This window comes from Hylobates moloch, unplaced genomic scaffold (assembly GCF_009828535.3).
Source record: "Hylobates moloch isolate HMO894 unplaced genomic scaffold, HMol_V3 SCAFFOLD_3, whole genome shotgun sequence".
In the NCBI taxonomy this organism is placed as follows: Eukaryota; Metazoa; Chordata; class Mammalia; order Primates; family Hylobatidae; genus Hylobates; species Hylobates moloch.
Window position 1 is genome coordinate 43,944,066 of NW_026652278.1, and position 19,099 is coordinate 43,963,164.

General features: G+C 35.8%; 1 protein-coding gene across 4 annotated transcripts in view; it reads right to left on the reverse strand.

Moving 5' to 3' along the window:
• Positions 1-19,099, reverse strand: part of KIF20B (kinesin family member 20B) — a 68,830-nt gene that overhangs the window by 23,249 nt on the left and 26,482 nt on the right. For all 4 annotated transcript variants that reach the window (XM_032137093.2, XM_058436225.1, XM_058436224.1 and 1 more), the window contains exons 18-23: positions 17,979-18,098; positions 14,182-14,335; positions 8,655-9,891; positions 8,175-8,313; positions 3,335-3,454; positions 1,323-1,383 (exon numbers count right to left, since the gene is read on the reverse strand). In XM_032137093.2, coding sequence (XP_031992984.1) covers positions 1,323-1,383; positions 3,335-3,454; positions 8,175-8,313; positions 8,655-9,891; positions 14,182-14,335; positions 17,979-18,098 — 1,831 coding nt within the window. The remainder of the gene's footprint in view (positions 1-1,322; positions 1,384-3,334; positions 3,455-8,174; positions 8,314-8,654; positions 9,892-14,181; positions 14,336-17,978; positions 18,099-19,099) is intronic.

Genomic DNA, 19,099 nt, shown 5'->3' on the forward strand with positions numbered 1-19,099 from the left:
TGTGCCACTGCACTCCAGCCTGGACGACAAGAGCGAATCTCCGTCTCAAAAAAAAAAAAAAAGTAATTTTGTAATATTTCAAACAACAAATCAATACAATCTGAGTAAGAAAAGCATAATTCATAATTCAGCACCTAGGATTTGAATCTAAATTATTAAGCAGCTTTTAAAACTTTTTTAAAATACACATTTTAATTTAATTTTAAAGATACTTTATTTGAAGTTTATTCTTTACACAATTTCATCCAGAAATCTACGCCATTCATTGTGACCTACATAAAACTTTGACTGGCTTTATTTTTCACAAAATACTGGCCATTACAAGAAATCAATGTTGCTTTGAGTATTTATTTTATTTTTCTAAGAATAAGCTTTAAATTAATAAATTATTCATTAGAATCACTACTTTTCACTTTTGATAAAGCTGCATCTTATGTTGCCCTCACTTCCCTTCAGAATTTTCAAAGGAAATGTTAACCAATTGTTATTGCAACTACCTGTTTTGTAATCATTTTAGTACTGGAAGTGATAAGGGAGGCAGGCAGGGAAGTGCTGGGTACAGAAAGGCAGGGTCCCTGGCGAAGGCTCCACCCTCGGGCCTGTGCCCACAGACCTAAGTGAGGACAGGCACTCCTGGCTGCACACCCAAATGTTGCATTTTTCAAGACCACCCTGGCCTGCCATGCCCCCATCCTGTGCCTATAAAAACCCTGAGACCCTGGCAGGCACACACACAAACAGCTGAACATCTAGAGGAACACACTGGAAGAACACACCAGCAGATAACAGCAGATGCTGGCAGGCCATCTACTGTGAGACGACACGGAATTCGGCTGGGGGCAGTCAGAGGACAGTCCGGCCGCCCAGGGGAAGGCCACCTTCCCGCTCCATCCCCTTCTGGCTCCCCATACATCTGCAGAGAGCTACCTCCACTCAATAAAACCTTGCACTCATTCTCCATGCCCATGTGTGATCCAATTTTTCCAGTACACTAGAGCAAGAATCCCGGGATACAGAAAGCCCTCTGTCCTTGCAATAAGGCAGATGGTCTAATTGAGCTGATTAACGCAAGCCGCCTGTAGACGGCTAGGCTGAAAAAACACCCTGTAGAACATGCCCACTGGGGCTTCAGGAGCTGTAAACACTCAACCCTAGATGCTGCCATGGGGTCAGAGCCCGCACTCAAGACCTGCCTGTCTGCATGCTCCCCCTAGGGGTTTGAGCTGCAGGGCACCAATGAAGCAAGCCACACCCCCATCGCATGCCCTGCAAGGGGAATAAGGGAACTTTTCCAGTTCCAGAAGTACAAACTTGTTCCTGACCTTTGCATGCTCTCTCATACTGTTGTATAGCTTCTTCCACTTTCTGATTATTTAACTGCTCCTACAAATTGAAAGAATATGAATTAAATGCAAATTAACTTAAAAACACAATATTTAACAGTGGATCTTGAAAACAGGGCTCAATATTAAGTTTGAAATCAGTCTCCTATATAGCTGGTATACCAGCTGGTACCAGTCTCAAGCTTCCAACTGTCTTTCATCTTGGAGAAAAGGGTAGGGTGAGAGCAGGGGAAAGAAGAAGTAGAGATTGCAGTGAGCCAAGATTGCAGCGAGCCGAGATCGTGCCACTGCACTCCAGCCTGGCGACAGAGCGAGACTCCGTCTCAAAAAATAAAAATTAAAATTAAAAAAATAAAAAAAAAAAACACTTCATACTTCTTTATTTATTTATTTTTGAGATGGAGTCTCCCTCTGTCACCCAGGATGGAGTGCAGTGGTGCAATCTCAGCTCACTGCAACCTCCACCTCCCGGGTTCAAGCAATTCTCCTGCCTCAGCCTCCTGAGTAACTGGGATTACACGCATGTGCCACCACACCCAGCTAATTTTTGTATTTTTAGTAGAGACGGAGTTTCACTGTGTTGGTCAGGCTGGTCTTGATCTCCTGACCTTGTGATCCGTCTGCCTCGGCTTCCCAAAGTGCTGGGATTACAGGCATGAGCCACTGTGCCCGGCCTATACTTTTAATCTAAATTATGACCCGGTTGTTTTACTTACTCAACGTCTTAGATAAATGTTTTCTTACAAACCACAAAAAGCAGAAACAAGGGAAAATGAAGTTCTACTGTGTATTTAACATAGAAGGAACAAGAAAAACCATTAAAAGCTTCCTCACTGGTAAACTTAAACTCAAAATGAAGGAAAAAAAGAGCTCTCCACCCCTTTTACCTCGAAAGTAGCTGCAAGATTGGAAAAAAATAAGCCTTAAGAGGCAAGATTAAATTATGGGGACCAGATATCCTACACTTCTAATTTTAACTTATCATGTAATCCAAACTTCACCCCCAGTCTCATCTAATGTCACCACTTTCTCATCACTTTGTAAGTCTTAACAGTGAATCACTACGGAACATGGAGATCTCGAATCCTATTGTTATAGAATGCTTTATTATGATTACATTCAGTTAAGAATTAAAATCATGTATTTATACCTGAATATTCATTAGTTTGCTTCATTTAAAAGCAAACATGAAAATAACAAATGTATTTTTTTTTTATTGTTGCCTCATCCATTTGGTTGATATCAAGCAAAAGATAACCATATACAATAAAGGGATTTTGCCTTTTAAGTATCATTTTTAAAAGGAATTTGCTGTAAGACCTAGACTGTTTTTGTTTTTTCCATTTTATTTCAAAATAATTTTAGCTTTGCAAGAGTTCCAAAGAATTTAGCTTCCCCTAATGTTATCATATTACACTACCATGGTACATTTATCAAAAACCAAGAAATTAACATTGGTATACTACTATTAATTACACTCCAGACTTCACCATCGTTCACCAGTCTTTACTTGTCCTTAATGACCCTGACACTTTATATTTCATACTGGTCAAGCACTAAGTAGAACATCCTCAGTTTGGGTTTATCTGATGTTTTCTCATGAAGAGACTGAGGTTATAAATTTAGGGAAAGAATACCAAAGAGGGGATGTGCCCTTCTGGTCACATCAAACCAGGAAGCACACAGCATCAATATGACTAATGGTAATGTTATTCTTAAACAGTTGGTTAAAGTGGTATCTGCTAGGTTTCTTCACTATAAAGTTATTATTTTTTCTTTTCCATACTCTATTTGTTAGAAGAAAGTCACTATCAGCCTACTTAATTTTATCTTTTTTTTTCTTTTTTGCCTATTTAATTTTAAACAATTTATTTCTAGATTCTAGAAAAAGTCAAAACAGGATGTTATTAAAAACAAACTTGTACATTTCTGTACACTAAAATATACCAAGAGAATGCATTTAAACCATCTTTAAAAACAAAACTGTTTACCTTGAGTTGCTGAATGGTTCGCTGTTTCATATCTAATTCCTGAGAACACTGGTTTTTCTTTTTCTCCAGTTCATTAATTTTAATCCTCAGTAACTTCTCCTCATTACGCATTACAGAAACCTACAAAATAATGTTTATAAAACAAATGGAATATTTTAAAAATACTAATTGCTTTTTGTTATTGAAGATTCATGGCAACTACGTTCAAAGATTCACATCCTTCACAGCCTAGAAGAAAAATGACAGATTCTAATATACTAATCAAACACACTATAGCTTCAAATTATTAGAAAATGTTTTAATACTCTAATGAAGAATGCATATGAAAAACTCAATTTCTCGTTCCATTATTTTAAGAATTCCAAACTTTTTAAGTTCTCTCAAAAAAGAATCATCATAACATCTATACATAATAGGAGAATAATTAGCAAGGAAAAATAAATAAAGATATTCTGAGAGAAAAATACTGATTCAAATTTCCAAAGTTTATTGAGTAATATAATCCAGGAATACAAGAAAAACTTTAAAAGCTAATAATGACATGCAGGGAATAAAATGGAACAATCACAAAATCAAAAGGTACCCAGGCAAGTGAGGGTCAATTGATTTCTGCTGTTGCCGGTAATCTAATTCCATAAACATAGGGAAATCGAGGTACTATGGACTAATATATAATTCCTCACCCAAAAACACTAATATAGGTACATCCTTATACTAGTTTCCATCATACCAACCCTCTCTGAAACCTTTCAGTACATCTTACCAGGATTTCCAGAGGGAAGTTATCTAACTGGCAGCAGAGCCTTCTCTTCTATTCCCTTGTGGAGCTTTACTGCCAAAACTCCATTTTCACACTCGCTAGAGAGCTCAAAAATGGAAGGAAATTAAATGAAAAGATGCCCCATAAAAAGCATAGAGAAGGCCGGGCGCGGTGGCTCACGCCTGTAAATCCCAGCACTCTGGGAGGTGGAGGCAAGTGGATCACGAGGTCAGGAGATCAAGACCATCCTGGCTAACACAGTGAAACCCCGTCTCTACTAAAAATACAAAAAACATTAGCTCGGCATGGTGGCACGTGCCTGTAGTCCCAGCTACTCGGAAGACTGAGGCAGAAGAATCGCTTGAACCCGGGAGGTGGAGGTTGCAGTCAGCTGAGATCACGCCACTGCACTCCAGCCTGGGCAAGAGAGTGAGACTCCGCCCCCCCCCAAAAAAAAGGCTCGAAGATGCCCTTATTATAGTAGCTCAGAGTGGTATGGTTTCAGAGGATTCTTACATTGTTTTAAGCTTTATGTTCCCATAATACATACATGATAATCACATATTCATAATATTTTCTTATTTTGTTTAAAAATATGAGGCTTCAAGTAATAAACACCATCTTCATCAACTATATAACTAACAATAATAGAGGCTATGTGCTGCACAAAGATGCATGTAAGGACTGCCTCAGTTTCCATTCTGGCTCTAGCACTTACTACTGAGTGAACTTAGACAAGTCTTATTAAGACTAAGACAAGTGAACTTAGACAAGGACAAGTTCCCCCTTATCCACAGGGGATATGTTTCAGGATCCCCAGTGGATACCTGAAACATTGGATAGTATTTCAAGATTCCCAGTGGCCAGTATTGAACCCAGATGCCATCAATCGAAACACACTTCTGTTTGCATCCTCCACCCCCAAATTTAATGCCTTTTCCATCTTAGCTAAGCAATTATCATGAATTGTGGCCATAACTTTTGCAGTGAAGTGCACCAGCAAAACTAACATAAATTTCTTTTTCCTTCTTCACAATTTCACAGATGGAAGATTTGTTCTTACCACAGATCTTAGCAACCTCAGATTACAATTTTTTTCTTTATTTATTAAGTTAAGAACTTTTACCTTTTCATTTAAAGGAAGCCATTTACAACAACGTTTTGGCTTATCTGAATTGCCAGCATCACTACTTTTGCATGTTGGGACCATTATTAAGTAAAATAAAAGTTACTTGAACACAAACACTGTCCCTGATACCATGACAAGTGATCTGATAATTGAGATGACTAAGTGATTAACAGGTAGCACTAACAACGTGGATATGCTAGGCAAAGGGATAATTCCAACTCCAGGCAGGACAGGATGGCACAAGCTTTTGACCCACTACTCAGAATGACCTGCAATTGAACTGTTTATTCCTGGAATTTCTATTTAGTATTTTCAGTTCATGGTCGGCCACAGGTAACTGAAACCACAGAAAGCAAAACTGCCAGTAAAGGGAGACTACTGTATCTCTCAATGTCTGTTTTCTTATCAACAAAATGGAAGTTAAAAACAGTGTCTATACCCGATATTGTGTGAGGATTAAGATAAGTCAACTCAGCATAGTAGCTGGCCTAGACTAAATTGCTACAATTATTATCATTTGCTTTAAAACTACACATTTGAGAAATAGAAAATACTCTTAATACCCATCACTAGAATAATGTTAAATAGTCATCTATATGAGGCGGATCCCCAACCTCCTGGCCACAGACAAGTACTGTTCCATAGCTTGTTAGGAACTGAGCCACACAGCAGGAGGTGAACGGCAGGCAAGGGAGTGAAGCTTCATCTGTATTTACAGCCACTCCCCATCGCTCACATTACTGCCTGAGCTCCGCCTCCTGTCAGATCAAGAGAGGCATTAGATTCTCATAGGAGTGCAAACCCTATTGTGAACTCTGTATGCGATGAACCTAGGTTGCGCATTCCTTATGAGAATCTAATGCCTGCTGATCTGCCACTGTCTCCCATCACCCCCAGATGGGACCATCTAGTTGTAGGAAAACAAGCTCAGGGCTCCCACTGATTCTACATTATGGTGAACTGTATAATTGTTTCATTATATATTACAATGTAATAATAATATAAAGTGCACGATAACTGTAATGTGTTTGAATCATCCTTAAAGCAGCCAGCCCCCACCCTGGTCCATGGAAAAACTGTCTTCCACAAAACCGATCGTTGGTACCAAAAAGGCTGGGGACTGCTATCTATACAATAAAACATTACTTGAAAAGAGATACCTCTACAAGTAGCAATAAAAAAGACTTTAACAATACAATAAATTTAAAAGTAACTAGGGCATGGTGGCACACCTGTAGTCCCAGCTACTAGGGAGGATGAGATGGAAGGATCACTTGAGCCCAGGAGTTCAAAGTTACAGTGAGCTATGATCACACTACTGCACTCCAGATTGGGTGACAGAGTAAGACCCTGTCCCAAAACAAAATAAATAAACTTAGAAAAAAGAGCCCCCTTTTAATCACACCTGAATTTATGCTAATGAAATTACTTTGAGTGGAGGCTCCTTTGAAATAGCTTAAGGGTAGGGCTACTCACCAAAAGACCAAAAATGATTAGAGTTGGAAATTTCAGTCCCACCCACCAAACTCTGTGGAAGAGAGGAGGATTGGAGATTGAGTCATGAAAATTATTATACAGTGAGGTTCAGAGAGTGTCCCACTTGGTGAGCACACTGAGGTCTTAGGAGGGTGGTACACCCAGAGAGGGCACAGAAGCTCTGCACCACGCTCCGTCCCCCTTAACTTGTCCTGTGTATCCCTTCTATTTGTCTGTTCTTGAGTTGTATCCTTTATAATAAACCAGTAAATTAAAAAATAATAATAATAAATGCAAAATAAAAACTACATACTTTTTTTTTTTAAAAAAAAAGCACAATTAAAATGAACAAATGACTTCAACAGAGCAGAAACTGGGATAGACAAATAGCAAATAAAAATATGAATAGAAGCTGTACTTCATTAGCAATCAAAAGAATGCAAATTAAAACTACCATGAGATAACCCTTCAAATCCTCTGACCCAGTAATTCCCCATTTGGTATATAAACTTTTGCATATGTGTACCAAGAGCATATAGAAGATATTTGCATTATTGCTATGGGCAAAAAATTATTAATAAACAATCTAAATGGTCATCAACAAGAGACTAAATAAATTGCGCTAAGTCACACAACAGAATACTATACAGAGGTGAAAATGATTAATTACGACTGTACAAAATCAATCTCAGAAATATGATGTAAAAAATAAAAGTCTGAGAAGAAAATACTGTTTAGAGATTAAAAAATATATTTAAATTATATATTTTAAAGTTTAGATGAACACAACATTCAGTAGTCACTTTTACAGTGGTAGAAACAGCATTTGTTGTATTGATATTTGTCAGCCCTTACACATTTAAGTATTCTTTGGTAACTACCTCAAAGTAAAAAAAAAAAAAAAAAAAAAGTGCTCCAATCTTTAGAGAAGGTCTAAGTACAATAGAAAATGAACTGGTCATAAAAGAAAAAGGGAAGGAGGGAGAAGTGCAGAAAAAGAAAGAAATTGGTAACATTTGATGCTGTGAAGGTAAACTTGACAGCTCAAAGGAGTGGGAAGTATTTCTTTCTCATTGTATACACCTATTATATTTCAAATTTGGAATAATGTGATTGCATTCCCTATTTAAAAATTAAGTTAAAATAAAAACTAAAAAATCATACCGCACATTCTCCTAAGTACTATCTGTAAACAAGCTGCTTTCCACTTTTTTGTAAGGACTTACATTTAGCAATTCTTAAAGAAGAAAAGGACTAATCTTTCATAAGGCACATATGTCTCTTAATGTTGTACATTCTTCAGCTTGTTTAAATCAGCTAAATTTTCTCTCGTGAAGTAACTGTTCTTGTAATTTTAAGAAAAATTATAAAGTGGATAAATGTTCTATTCAATCCTAAGATTAATGTCTAAGTTTGATATATAAGGAAAACAATCTTTATCATAAACTGGCCACATAACTTTTCAAATAACCTACCTCTTTCTGTACTTGCTCAATCTGCTTTTTGGCATCATTCAGTTTCTCTTTCAGGTCAGCATAATCTTCTTCCTTCCTCTGAAGATCTGCTTTCAGATTCTGGGTACGAGCAGAGCTTGCAGAGAGTTCCTCTTTCAATCTAAAAAACATAAACCACTTTTCTATGGTAATGCATCATTAACTGCTTAGGACCATACATGTGAAATGGTAACAATCTTTACAAAACTATGTCTTTTCACAAATTTGGAATATCCAAACTATGAATGAGTTCTTCAGAAAAGATTTTATATGATTTTTATAAGCTGATCTTTTTCATATAACCTATGGTCCAAAGGTTTATATGGATGAAGTTCAAGTTCTTCACTCATCATATATGCTATGCTTTACCAGATTAAGTATGACTATCTAATTTTTTTAAAGCTGCATAGCAAAATGAATGCTTTGTGTATTTTAAAGTATTTTGAATAACATTTAGCTTACTTTTCTGTTTCTTGCCTGTTGGTTTCTTTTTCTTCTTCTTTTAATTGAAGTAAATGCTTCATATCTTGCAAATTATTTGTTAATTGTGTGATTTCTTCTTTCAGCTTGACTTCCTTTACACTTAAATCTTTGGTGTTTTTGATAGAATCCTGAAGATGTGCTTGAAATTCCTTCAAATTTCTTTCTAGCTTTAAGATGATAGATTCCTTTTCCAAAATGTCTTGTTCTAACTTGGCTGAATGACTACGTTCAACTTTCTGAGTCTCTAAAATTGTTTCAAGTTCCTTTATTTTTGCCTTATAGCAAGTAACACCTTGTGTAAGTTCTGAAAGTGCTCTCTTTCCTTCGACTACATGCTGTATTTGTACATCAAGAGTAGCATTTTTTTCTTGCAATTCTTCTTTCAGCTGCTGTATAAGAGTTTCTTTTTCTTTTAGTAGGTCATCTTGGTTTTTATGCTCCTTCTCCTCTACTTTTAGTCTATTGTTTTCATCCTTATAGCCTTTTACTTCTGTCTGCAATTTTTCAATTTGTTGTTCCAGTTCCTCAATCTGATGACTTTTTTTGGAGGAGGCCTTCACAATCTCTTTACATTCTTCCCAAATAGCTTCAATACTAGAGTGGAAAGAACTTTCCCTATTGGGTTCTTGAATTCGATATTCTTTAACTTGCTTACTTACCAAATAATCATTACCTAAAAGGTATAACTGCGTATTTGGCAAATTATCCTCCTCAGAACCATTTGACAGATCCCTGAGATTGAGCAAATCTATGTTTGAAATCTGAGAAACTGAATCAAGAGTACGTAGTTCGTCTATTTTCATGTGCATTAACTTTATTTGTGAAACATTATTTGTAATGCTTCTTGTAGCAGTTTCTATCTCATTTGACAATTTCATGATCTTCTCCTCCTGTTCTTGATTTTTACTTTTCTGCACATGTAATTCAGCAATTGTAATGTCATAATTTGACTGAATTTGTTGGACCTCTTTACCTAAAGTTAAATTCTTTTTTTCAGAAAGAGAAAGTTCCTGCTGAAAACGAACAATTTGTTTATTTAATTCTGCTTTTTCTTCCTTTTCATTTTTAAGTTCATTCTCAATAGTGAGTAAAAGTGCTTTCAGTCCTTCATTATTTTCTTGTAAAACTCTAATGTCTTCATTTTCTGCAATGTTCGGTCGCACTTCTTCACTTTTCTTTTGGTCTTCAGTGATAGCTGAACTAACATGGATAGATCCTTTAAAAATAAGAAAATTGTTATTAATCTGGCAAACCTTAATAAAACCAAAAAGTCACCACATAAGCCAATATTCAAACATACAAAACATGTAAAAGTAAACTTCTAATAAAAAAAAAAATAAGCTGTTGAGAAAAAAAGAAAAAACAGGTTACAAAACGTGTGGTATGAGCCCATTTACGTAAAAATTATTATTTCACAAGGTAGTACAGAGTTAGCAAAGGAAGTACACCAAAATGATGGCAGCTACCTATCTCTGAGTAGCATTACCAGCTATTTCTAACTTTCAGTATTATTTATGTTTTGTACCACAAATCTTTATTATCATTTCAATATGGGACAGAGAGGAGGAGATGACGAGAAACCCTAGGCAGACACTCCATATCCTAAAGAACAGTTTTAAACTACAATTATATTGTGGCTTTTACTATATTAGCGATAGGCAAATGGAGTATCTTAAATTTTCACAGCTAAAATTAGAAGGGAAATGGTAAAACTTTGGGAATTCATATAATACAGCCTTACTAGCTGTAACCATCAATAAACTGCTTCATACTACGACTGTTTCTTCAAATGTGATATACAAATAATACCACCTATCTCAAAGTTGTGAAGATCAAGATGACAAATGAGTTTATGACACTGTGCATTGGATAGATTTAATTATTAATAGAATCTGAAAATCTGTACAGAAGGATTCAACTAATTGAAAATGCATAAAATTTTGCCTTTTTCAGGCTTAATATGTATATTGCTAGAATAAGGATATCCTTACCTGCCCAACTTACTCTACAGAATAACGCTAAGAGATTAAAATGAGTTAATACATAATGTAAGTTAAATGACTATGTAAATGTTGTATACATGTAAGAACTTTAACCATTATAATCAGTACAGATCAAGTTATACCCAGAACAGATAGACTATTAGCTACAATTTAATTCATAAGTTCACTCTGACAAATAAACTCGCCCCATGTAAGTGCTCAGTATAAATACCATTCTTTTAAACTTTCCTCAGACTCCATGATTAAATCTTGAAATATAATTAACAATCTTCTAGATATATAAATTTGTATCTACATATCTTTTTATATTTCATACAATTTCCATTAAGGGTCAGATGACTATCTAAGATCCTCCAAACCTTACTTCAGAACAGGCCAGAATCTGACTCTTCGTTTTTAGAAATTTTTTCCTGTTTTGTTATACTTCATGGTTTGATGTTTATGTTTACAAGTGGACTTTACAACATTGTTCTGGTACAATTTTTATGTGAATTTTCTACACGACATTGCTCTAACACACAATCAATTCCATATGTTCTTCTGACTGCCATTCACTCCCTCACTGACCATTTTTGTTTAATTAACCTGTATTTTTATGTGATATCCTTACTAAGTATGTAAGAATCAAATTCTTCATGTTTAATGATCCCAGATTTAATATGAAGTACAAGGGTTACTAATCTATAAGAGCAGAAGACAATTATAAGGTAGGTTTGGCTTGAAATCCTTCTAGTTAAGAAACCTACTACTTTCCAGCCGGGCGCAGTGGCTCACGCCTGTAATCCCAGCACTTTGGAAGGCAGAGGCGGGTGGATCACGAGCTCAGGAGATCGAGACCATCCTGGCCAACATGGTGAAACCCTGTCTCTACTAAAAATACAAAAAAATTAGACGGGTGTGGTGGTGGTGCCTGTAATTCCAGCTACTCGGGAGGCTGAGCCAGGAGAATGGCTTGAACCCAGGAGGCGGAGGTTACAGTGAGCCAAGATCATGCCACTGCACTCCAGCCTGGTGACAGAGGAAGACTCTGTCTCAAAAAAAAGAAACCTACTACTTTCCATTGGTATCTAATTGACTCTAAAAAGTATATTGTACAGTTTTATTTTTAATGAGTCCCGAATATTATCCTATGCATTTCAGCTCTTTATATTTTATTGAAATGTTTGTCTCTCTCATCTACTAGATTTTAAGCTCCTTGATGGCAGACTCCCTATATCTCACTCATCACAAACAATAAACCTAAATAAAATAATATTCCTAAATGTAATATTTTTGAAACTTAACTATACCACATATGTTCTTCTTTTCTATCTCTAAGACATATCATGGCATAGAAAACAAATAATCTTTATGATTTTTCCAATAGTAATTTATTCTGCTTCTAGATATATGTAAATTCATGAATCTGACATATTCCAGTTACATTAATTTTGTTACTTTATGGTAACTTTTATGTTTAAAATTTTAATGTTCTCTCTTTAAACACTGAAAAACATTTATTTACACAAGAGTGATTTTCTAGTTTTATTGGAAGGAATTATCCAGGGACCTTATTAAAATGCAGATTCCTGGCACCAAATACCAAAGATAGTGATTTGGTAAGTCTGGGATGTATTTTACATGCAACATTTTGAGAATTAGTGTTCTGGGGTATTATTTTTGAAAATTTCTAGAAGTTGACAGTGACTTCTGTAATACCTTTGGGATCTTAACATATCAGTTTGTTACATTACAAAGCCCTTAACTGATAGCACTGCTGCATGTAATTGTTCCTTAAGAGCCAAACGTCAAACCTCTTGTAGTTACGAGATTCAAACCCCTAAGTTTTAGCCTGCCTCTCACAGGGTCTTGTGCATCCTAGTTGTGAGATGATAGTAGCCCATGGGATGCACATGTAATGAATCTGTTCAATGAAGAAGGCAGCACTTTTGAGATTACAAAGCTCGTTAAATTAAAATCTGCCATGCCATATACAAATGAGTTTCTATTTCTGTATATACTAATCACAGCTGAAGTTATGAGCAAAATAAAGGAAAAGCCAAAGAATTTATGAAAGGTCCCTCAGGTACTACCATAATGTGGAGAAGAAAAAACTTATGTGATTGTTTGTTCTCAAGGTTTTTAAATACCATGATCCCCCACCACCACTTTCTTTTTTATAGACAGTTTCACTCTTGTTGCCCCGGCTGGAGTGCGATGGCACAATCTCGGCTCACTGCAATCTTCACCTCCCAGATTCAAGTAATTCTCCTGCCTCAGTTTCCCAAGTAGCTGGGATTACAGGCATGCACCACCACACCAGGCTAATTTTTTGTAATTTTAGTAGGATGGGGTTTCATCATGTTGGTCAGGCTGGTCTCGAACTCCTGACCTCAGGTGATCCACCCACCTTGGCCTCCCAAAGTGCTAGGATTACAGGCATGAGCCACCATGCCTGGCCTATGACCCCTTTTGATAAATTAAAATCCCCTAGCTCTCTCAAGATACTGATTTCCCCCAGTGAGAATATGCCCCCACCCAAGAATCACTGTATAATATGGGAATCTTACCTCCCTGTCCCATCTAGAATTTATCTAGTTTTACCTTCGATACTGTATATATAAAAAACAACCTTTATTTGTAAGTCTTCATTTTTCAAATGCAATGCATGTTCTTTTTTGTTTCAATTGTCTAAATGCTCTTGGGAAGCTGTAATTGTGCAATTTCATTACAGGATTCCAAGATCTCTTTTCTTCTATATAGATTAATTTTAAAAGCTCAGTGGACAAGGTTTTATTACCTATAATTTACACTCTCCAGCCTCAAAAAGGAAGGGGTAAAATAAGGCATTATGCCTGCTGTATTTTCTTAAAAGCTGCTGAGTTTATTTTTGAAGCTTTTCTTATGTTTGCAGTTTACATTTTCCTATTTATTTCCTCAAGATTTTCAGTTTATTCTAGAGTCTACCTCCTCTAAAATTCAAACGTTTGCCCTTCTTTATATTTACAACAAACTTGCCCACTTACTCGTAAAGATTTTTTAAAAAATAATCTTCAACATGTATTATCTTTCATCAGACTGTCTCCTGGTATCACAAATACAGCTTGAATACATTTATTATTAGTAATATTTAGCTCAAAGTCTTACTGTAAAAAATCCTTTTCTCCAAATGGATAAAGAATGCAAACAAAGAAAACAAAATAATGTGCTGGGATTTAGGCAGAAAATACTATATTTATAAAATCAAAGTAATGAGTTTTAACTATTATAAGCACAGAAATTATTACAGACATGCGAAAGAAATAATAAAAGCACAATTTCTAAAAGCATATTTATTAAGGTAAAAGCTTTAACTATGCCCATCCCTAGATAGTTTATAACTTTCCAGAATAAAAATTCATGACATTTAGATTTTCTCAAGATTTTTCCTTAGACAAGTGAATGCCCCTCTGTTTGCCTTGTTCTATTTACTGGTTTAGAAATTAGCTTTCTTAAACGCCTGCTGCTGGCAGCTGAAGTAGTACCTTTCTTTGCTGGTGGTTCATCTTGCTGAAGTTCATTTTCATTTACTCTTTTTCTTTCTGAACAAATTTTAGTTTTGCTGTCCTCAGGCACTTCAACTGTTTCATTACAAATCAATTTATTGTTTATTATTAAAGATGATGTATCAGCCTTGTCCTAAAGCAAAATAAGTTTAAAATAATTCACATATAGAAAGCTACAAAAAATGTACAAATCACATAAATTACTTTCAATAGTGTACCACAAAAATTTTATTTTCAAATTTGTTGAGACATTTTCTAAGTTATTTCTTAAGTTTCGTCCTAAAATAACTGATGGCTCTAGCAAATAAGTAACATTTAGGGATAACTGGAGAATCTTAAGGAGATAAATCTCTGAAGTCACATCAGAAATGTGCTTTGAAAAGAAAAATATGAGACTCAACTATTTATTTTGTTTTGTAGCCAAAGCCTCTCAAAGATTAGTATTGTCTTAAACATTAACTCCTAGAAAAATAGTTTTGCCCTTAGCTTTAAGTCGATATATATTCAAAGATATACAGCCTACAGACAGCTTTGAAACTGAGCTTCTAGATCCGTCATTTAGACTTTTTTTTTTTTTTAAGGCAGACTGCCTCCCTTAAAAAGGCTAGCAGCAACCAAGCACAGGGGCTGGTGCCTGTAATCCCAGCACTTTGGGAGGCTGAGGCCAGAGGATTACTCAAGCCCAGGAGTTTGAGACCAGCCTGGGCAACACAGTGAGAACCCGTCTCTATAAAAAATTGAAATTCCAGGTGCTGTGGCCCATGCCTGCAGTCCCAGCTACTCGGAAGGCTAAGGCAACGGGATCTCTTGAGCCCAGGAGTTCAAGGCTGCAGTGAGCCATGGTCACGTCACTGCACTTCAGCCTGGGCAACAGAGTGATGAGACCCTACCTCTAAAAAGAAAGAAAGGGGGGTATCTGAGGGAGGGGGGGAATGCCCGGAAAAAAGGGTATAATATGAATTTAGAAGAAGGGTAAAACTCAGCATTTAAGTGCAAGTCTATAGAGTAATCAAATGTACGGTAAAGGCAGAAACTTGTAGCAATCAATTTGAAAAAACAAAGTGTATGATAGAGTGCCGCTTAATCAGCAAACATTGTATTAGCAGGAGATACAGATAAAAATAACCTTTTAAAGTCATAAAGTAATGGGTTATTTAAGAAAAAAGGCAAAGTTTTTCTAGCATCTCTAACCAAAGGATGTCATAAAGAACAATCTCCATGCTTTCTCACAATTAGTCCCTTAGTGTCACTGATAAATGACAAAATCATGGGACAGGCAGATCACACCTCTGACACAGCTCCATAACAAGTCTAAGTTGTTCCTTCCCCAATCCTTAGTACCTACCAGAATGATCCCATCATTTTTCCCCGCTTCAAAATATACAATCCTCACCAAAAATCTATCCTTCAGAAGTCATAGTTATTGAAAGGAGGGTTTTCTGCTCCCAGGGTATGCTTGGGTAGAAAAAGCAAAGAATTCAAACTAAATTTTTTCATTATTGGAAAGAGTTTGCTCTCAAGACAAGATGTGGAACAGTGACCTAGATCAACTGTTAATCAACACAATTAGGTAAGTTCCAAACTACTTTGCATATTTTTATGTATTTAAGTGAACAATTTAAATTTAGCACACTGTATTAAGTTAGTTGATAAAACAAGGTCTAGAATCTATAACGTTTATTTACAAGCAAGGACTAACTAATTTACAAATATTGATTTTTTTACTATCACTTCCTTAAACATTGCTAATATATTATGGTATGCAAACATACTACAGCAATAAATATAATCCCATGTGAAATTTCCAACTATTTTCTTTGAAGTTGTAGTCGCCAGAAATGATCTGTCTCTGACTTTTTTTGTTTTTATTTGCCAAATCAAAGAACAGACTTAAAATCCAGATCAAGAAATGAGAGCAAAAAGCACGTGATGACTAACCAAATAAAAGTTCCGAGAGCCAGGAGGCCCAGCAATTAATTTACTGCCACAAGTCTCACAAGTTTTACATTCCCTTACTTCACAAATCAATTTCCTCTTCCTTAATCTCTACTACTACTACTACCGTAAATCGAAGTCCTCATCAACTATTAGCTGAACTCTTCCAAGAGGTAGCTATCTGGTCTCTCTGCCTGTAGTCTAATTCCATCTCAATCCTATCTTCCAAGTTTCCAAAAATATCTACTCAAATGAAAAACTCCTCTTTGCTATTCCTCTGGTGAAAAGGACTCCCCCACTGATTTCCCAAACTCTTTAGTGCAGTATTCAAGGTCTTTCATCTTATCCTATTTTACTACTCCTAGCCTCATTTCTCACCTCTCCTTGCTTCAAACTTTCTTCCTAAACAAATTGTTTGTATTTTCCTGCACTCACTGAAAGATTTCTCATTTCCACGACTTTGTGCACTCTGATTCTGGTACACAGAAGGCCAATGTATCTTCTTGTCTCATGACTACCACTGTCCCCTTCCTCTACCTTCAAAAGGCTAAATTTTACTCACCCTTTAAGGCTCAACTTAATCATTTTCATCTCCACAAAGTATTCCTAACTCCCCACCCACTTTCAGCTTCACACATTGACTACAACTGCACATTGTATTATATTTATGTTTTTTTTTCTTATTGGGGGATTGTTAGGGTAGTAGATTTTATTAATCTGTAAAATTCCAATAATCTAGCATAGTATCCGGCACATGTTGGACACTCCACAAGTGTTTCTTGCTCCTCCACCTTATTAAATACTAATTATTTACTAAATAGTTAATTATTAACATATTAAATATTAGGATATTTCTCCCAGTTCAGGTACAGAAAAGCCAGAGAATGAATAACGTATCTAATAAATACCAAAAGAAAGGCCTACTATAGGAGATTAGACAGAGTGCTCTTCTAGAATGCTCCACATTTACCCCTGTGGTATCAAAAGCCCATCTAAAGTTCAGATGATTCAGGGAATGTTGGTGGGTATTAGAGTTTGACTATCGAGATACAAAGGAAACTCAACAGTCACTTTTTATAAGATACCACGCCTGCTTCTTCTGGTCATAGAAAAGACATAAAAAAGCACCTTTCAACAAAGCAAGATGTTTGGCTCTAAGTTTACTCAGCTTACTACATTACCATATATTTTACCATTTCTAAATAAAAGAAAAATTTGAAGGAGCTTACCCCCAAAAAAGAAAACCAAAAGCCATTTTAAAAGACATGGATTAAATGACAAGCTGATCATTCTAAGCTGAACTGAGTATGAAATTATCTAAATTTGTATGAAAGACAAAAAATCCTTTAAGTCTTTACATGTCACAGTGTATAACTTTTTAGAAAAAATATCCTTGCTATTAAGCATATAAACAATAGCAACAATACATATAATAAAAACAAGCTTCTAAGGAAAGACCTAATTTTACTGAATTTCATGTTATAGTTCCCTGAAACATTATAATCTGGTTTTCTAAGTACACCTAAATTCCTTTCTCCTGAAAGCTCCCCTTCCAACTAGCTGAGGCTTAAACGTCCAAAGGCTACATATTCTTCTCCTTTTTACATGCAAAGTGCTGCCAGCATATCTTGTGGAAAAGTATGTTCAAAGAAGTCAAACACCCTCGTCTAAGTTCTCAAAAATTCAGATTTGGAAAATAGTAAATTGAGTTCAATGTCGCATAAGCAATTCAACATTCTCAGTAAATTAGTCTTAGCTGCATAAGCTAAATTATTTCCTTTCAACCAAAACATATGCTTGTTTATCTAATTTATTAATATAACACAAAGTTAAATTCTTACATTGCATTTAAATGTGTTTTCCATGTGAGACTTTAGGTTCTGAAATTCGTTGATAGTATCTTCTTTTTGATCAATTATATTTATCAATTCTTTAATTCTTTGATTCTGTGTAATTATTTTCTTTGGAAAGAAGAAAAAGCAATGTTTCGTGAATATACTTTGGGATAACTAGAATGCAAACATGATTAATAATGCAAAGTTTTATAATTCCTTCAAATTTTAAAGGTAAATAAAGCTAATCAGTGGCAACACACTGTGCACAGCATGATCTTATTTTTGCCTTTAAAAAAATTACATATATAGACACACACACACACACACACACACACACACACACACACAGTAAAAAGAGGCTATATAGCATATAAGAGGAATCTGGAGCCAGACTGCCTGGGCTCAAATCCTAGCTGCTATCCCCTTTAATATGTCACTCTGGACCAGGCACAGTGGCTCATGCCTGTAATCCCAGCACTTTGGGAGGCCAAATTACCTGGTGGGCAGATTACCTGAAGTCAGGAGTTTGAGACCAGCCTGGCCAACATGGTGAAACCCCATCTCCACTAAAAAATACAAAAATCAGCCAGGGTGGTAGCCACCTGTAACCCCAGCTACTTGGGAGGCTGAGGCAGGAGAATCACTTGAACCCAGGAAACGTAGGCTGCAGTGAGCCACACCACTGCACTCCAGCCTGGGCAACAGAGCCAGACTCCCATCTCAAAAACAATAAATAAATAAAACTAAAAAAACTATGTCACCCTGGGCAAGTTACATCATAAAGTTGCTCTAACATTTAAATGAGTTAATAAAAAGCACTTAAAAGAGTATCTGCTAAATGGTAAGTGTTCTGTAAATACATATATAAAGTAACAGTCTAAAGAGCTTCCAAACAAGTTGGTTTGGTTTTGTTTTAAATTTAGGAAGAATATTATGGGAAATTTTTTATTTTCTATTTATATAGCTTAATGTAATTGGTACAACTAGTGTCTACTATTTTCTTAAGTAGAAAAAATACAAGGATAGGAATTGTATAAACAGTAGGTGTAACGTCTTCTAAGTACATTTTTGATCTTTCAATACTGGATATTAGATACCAAGATCTTGAATTATTTATATCTGATCAT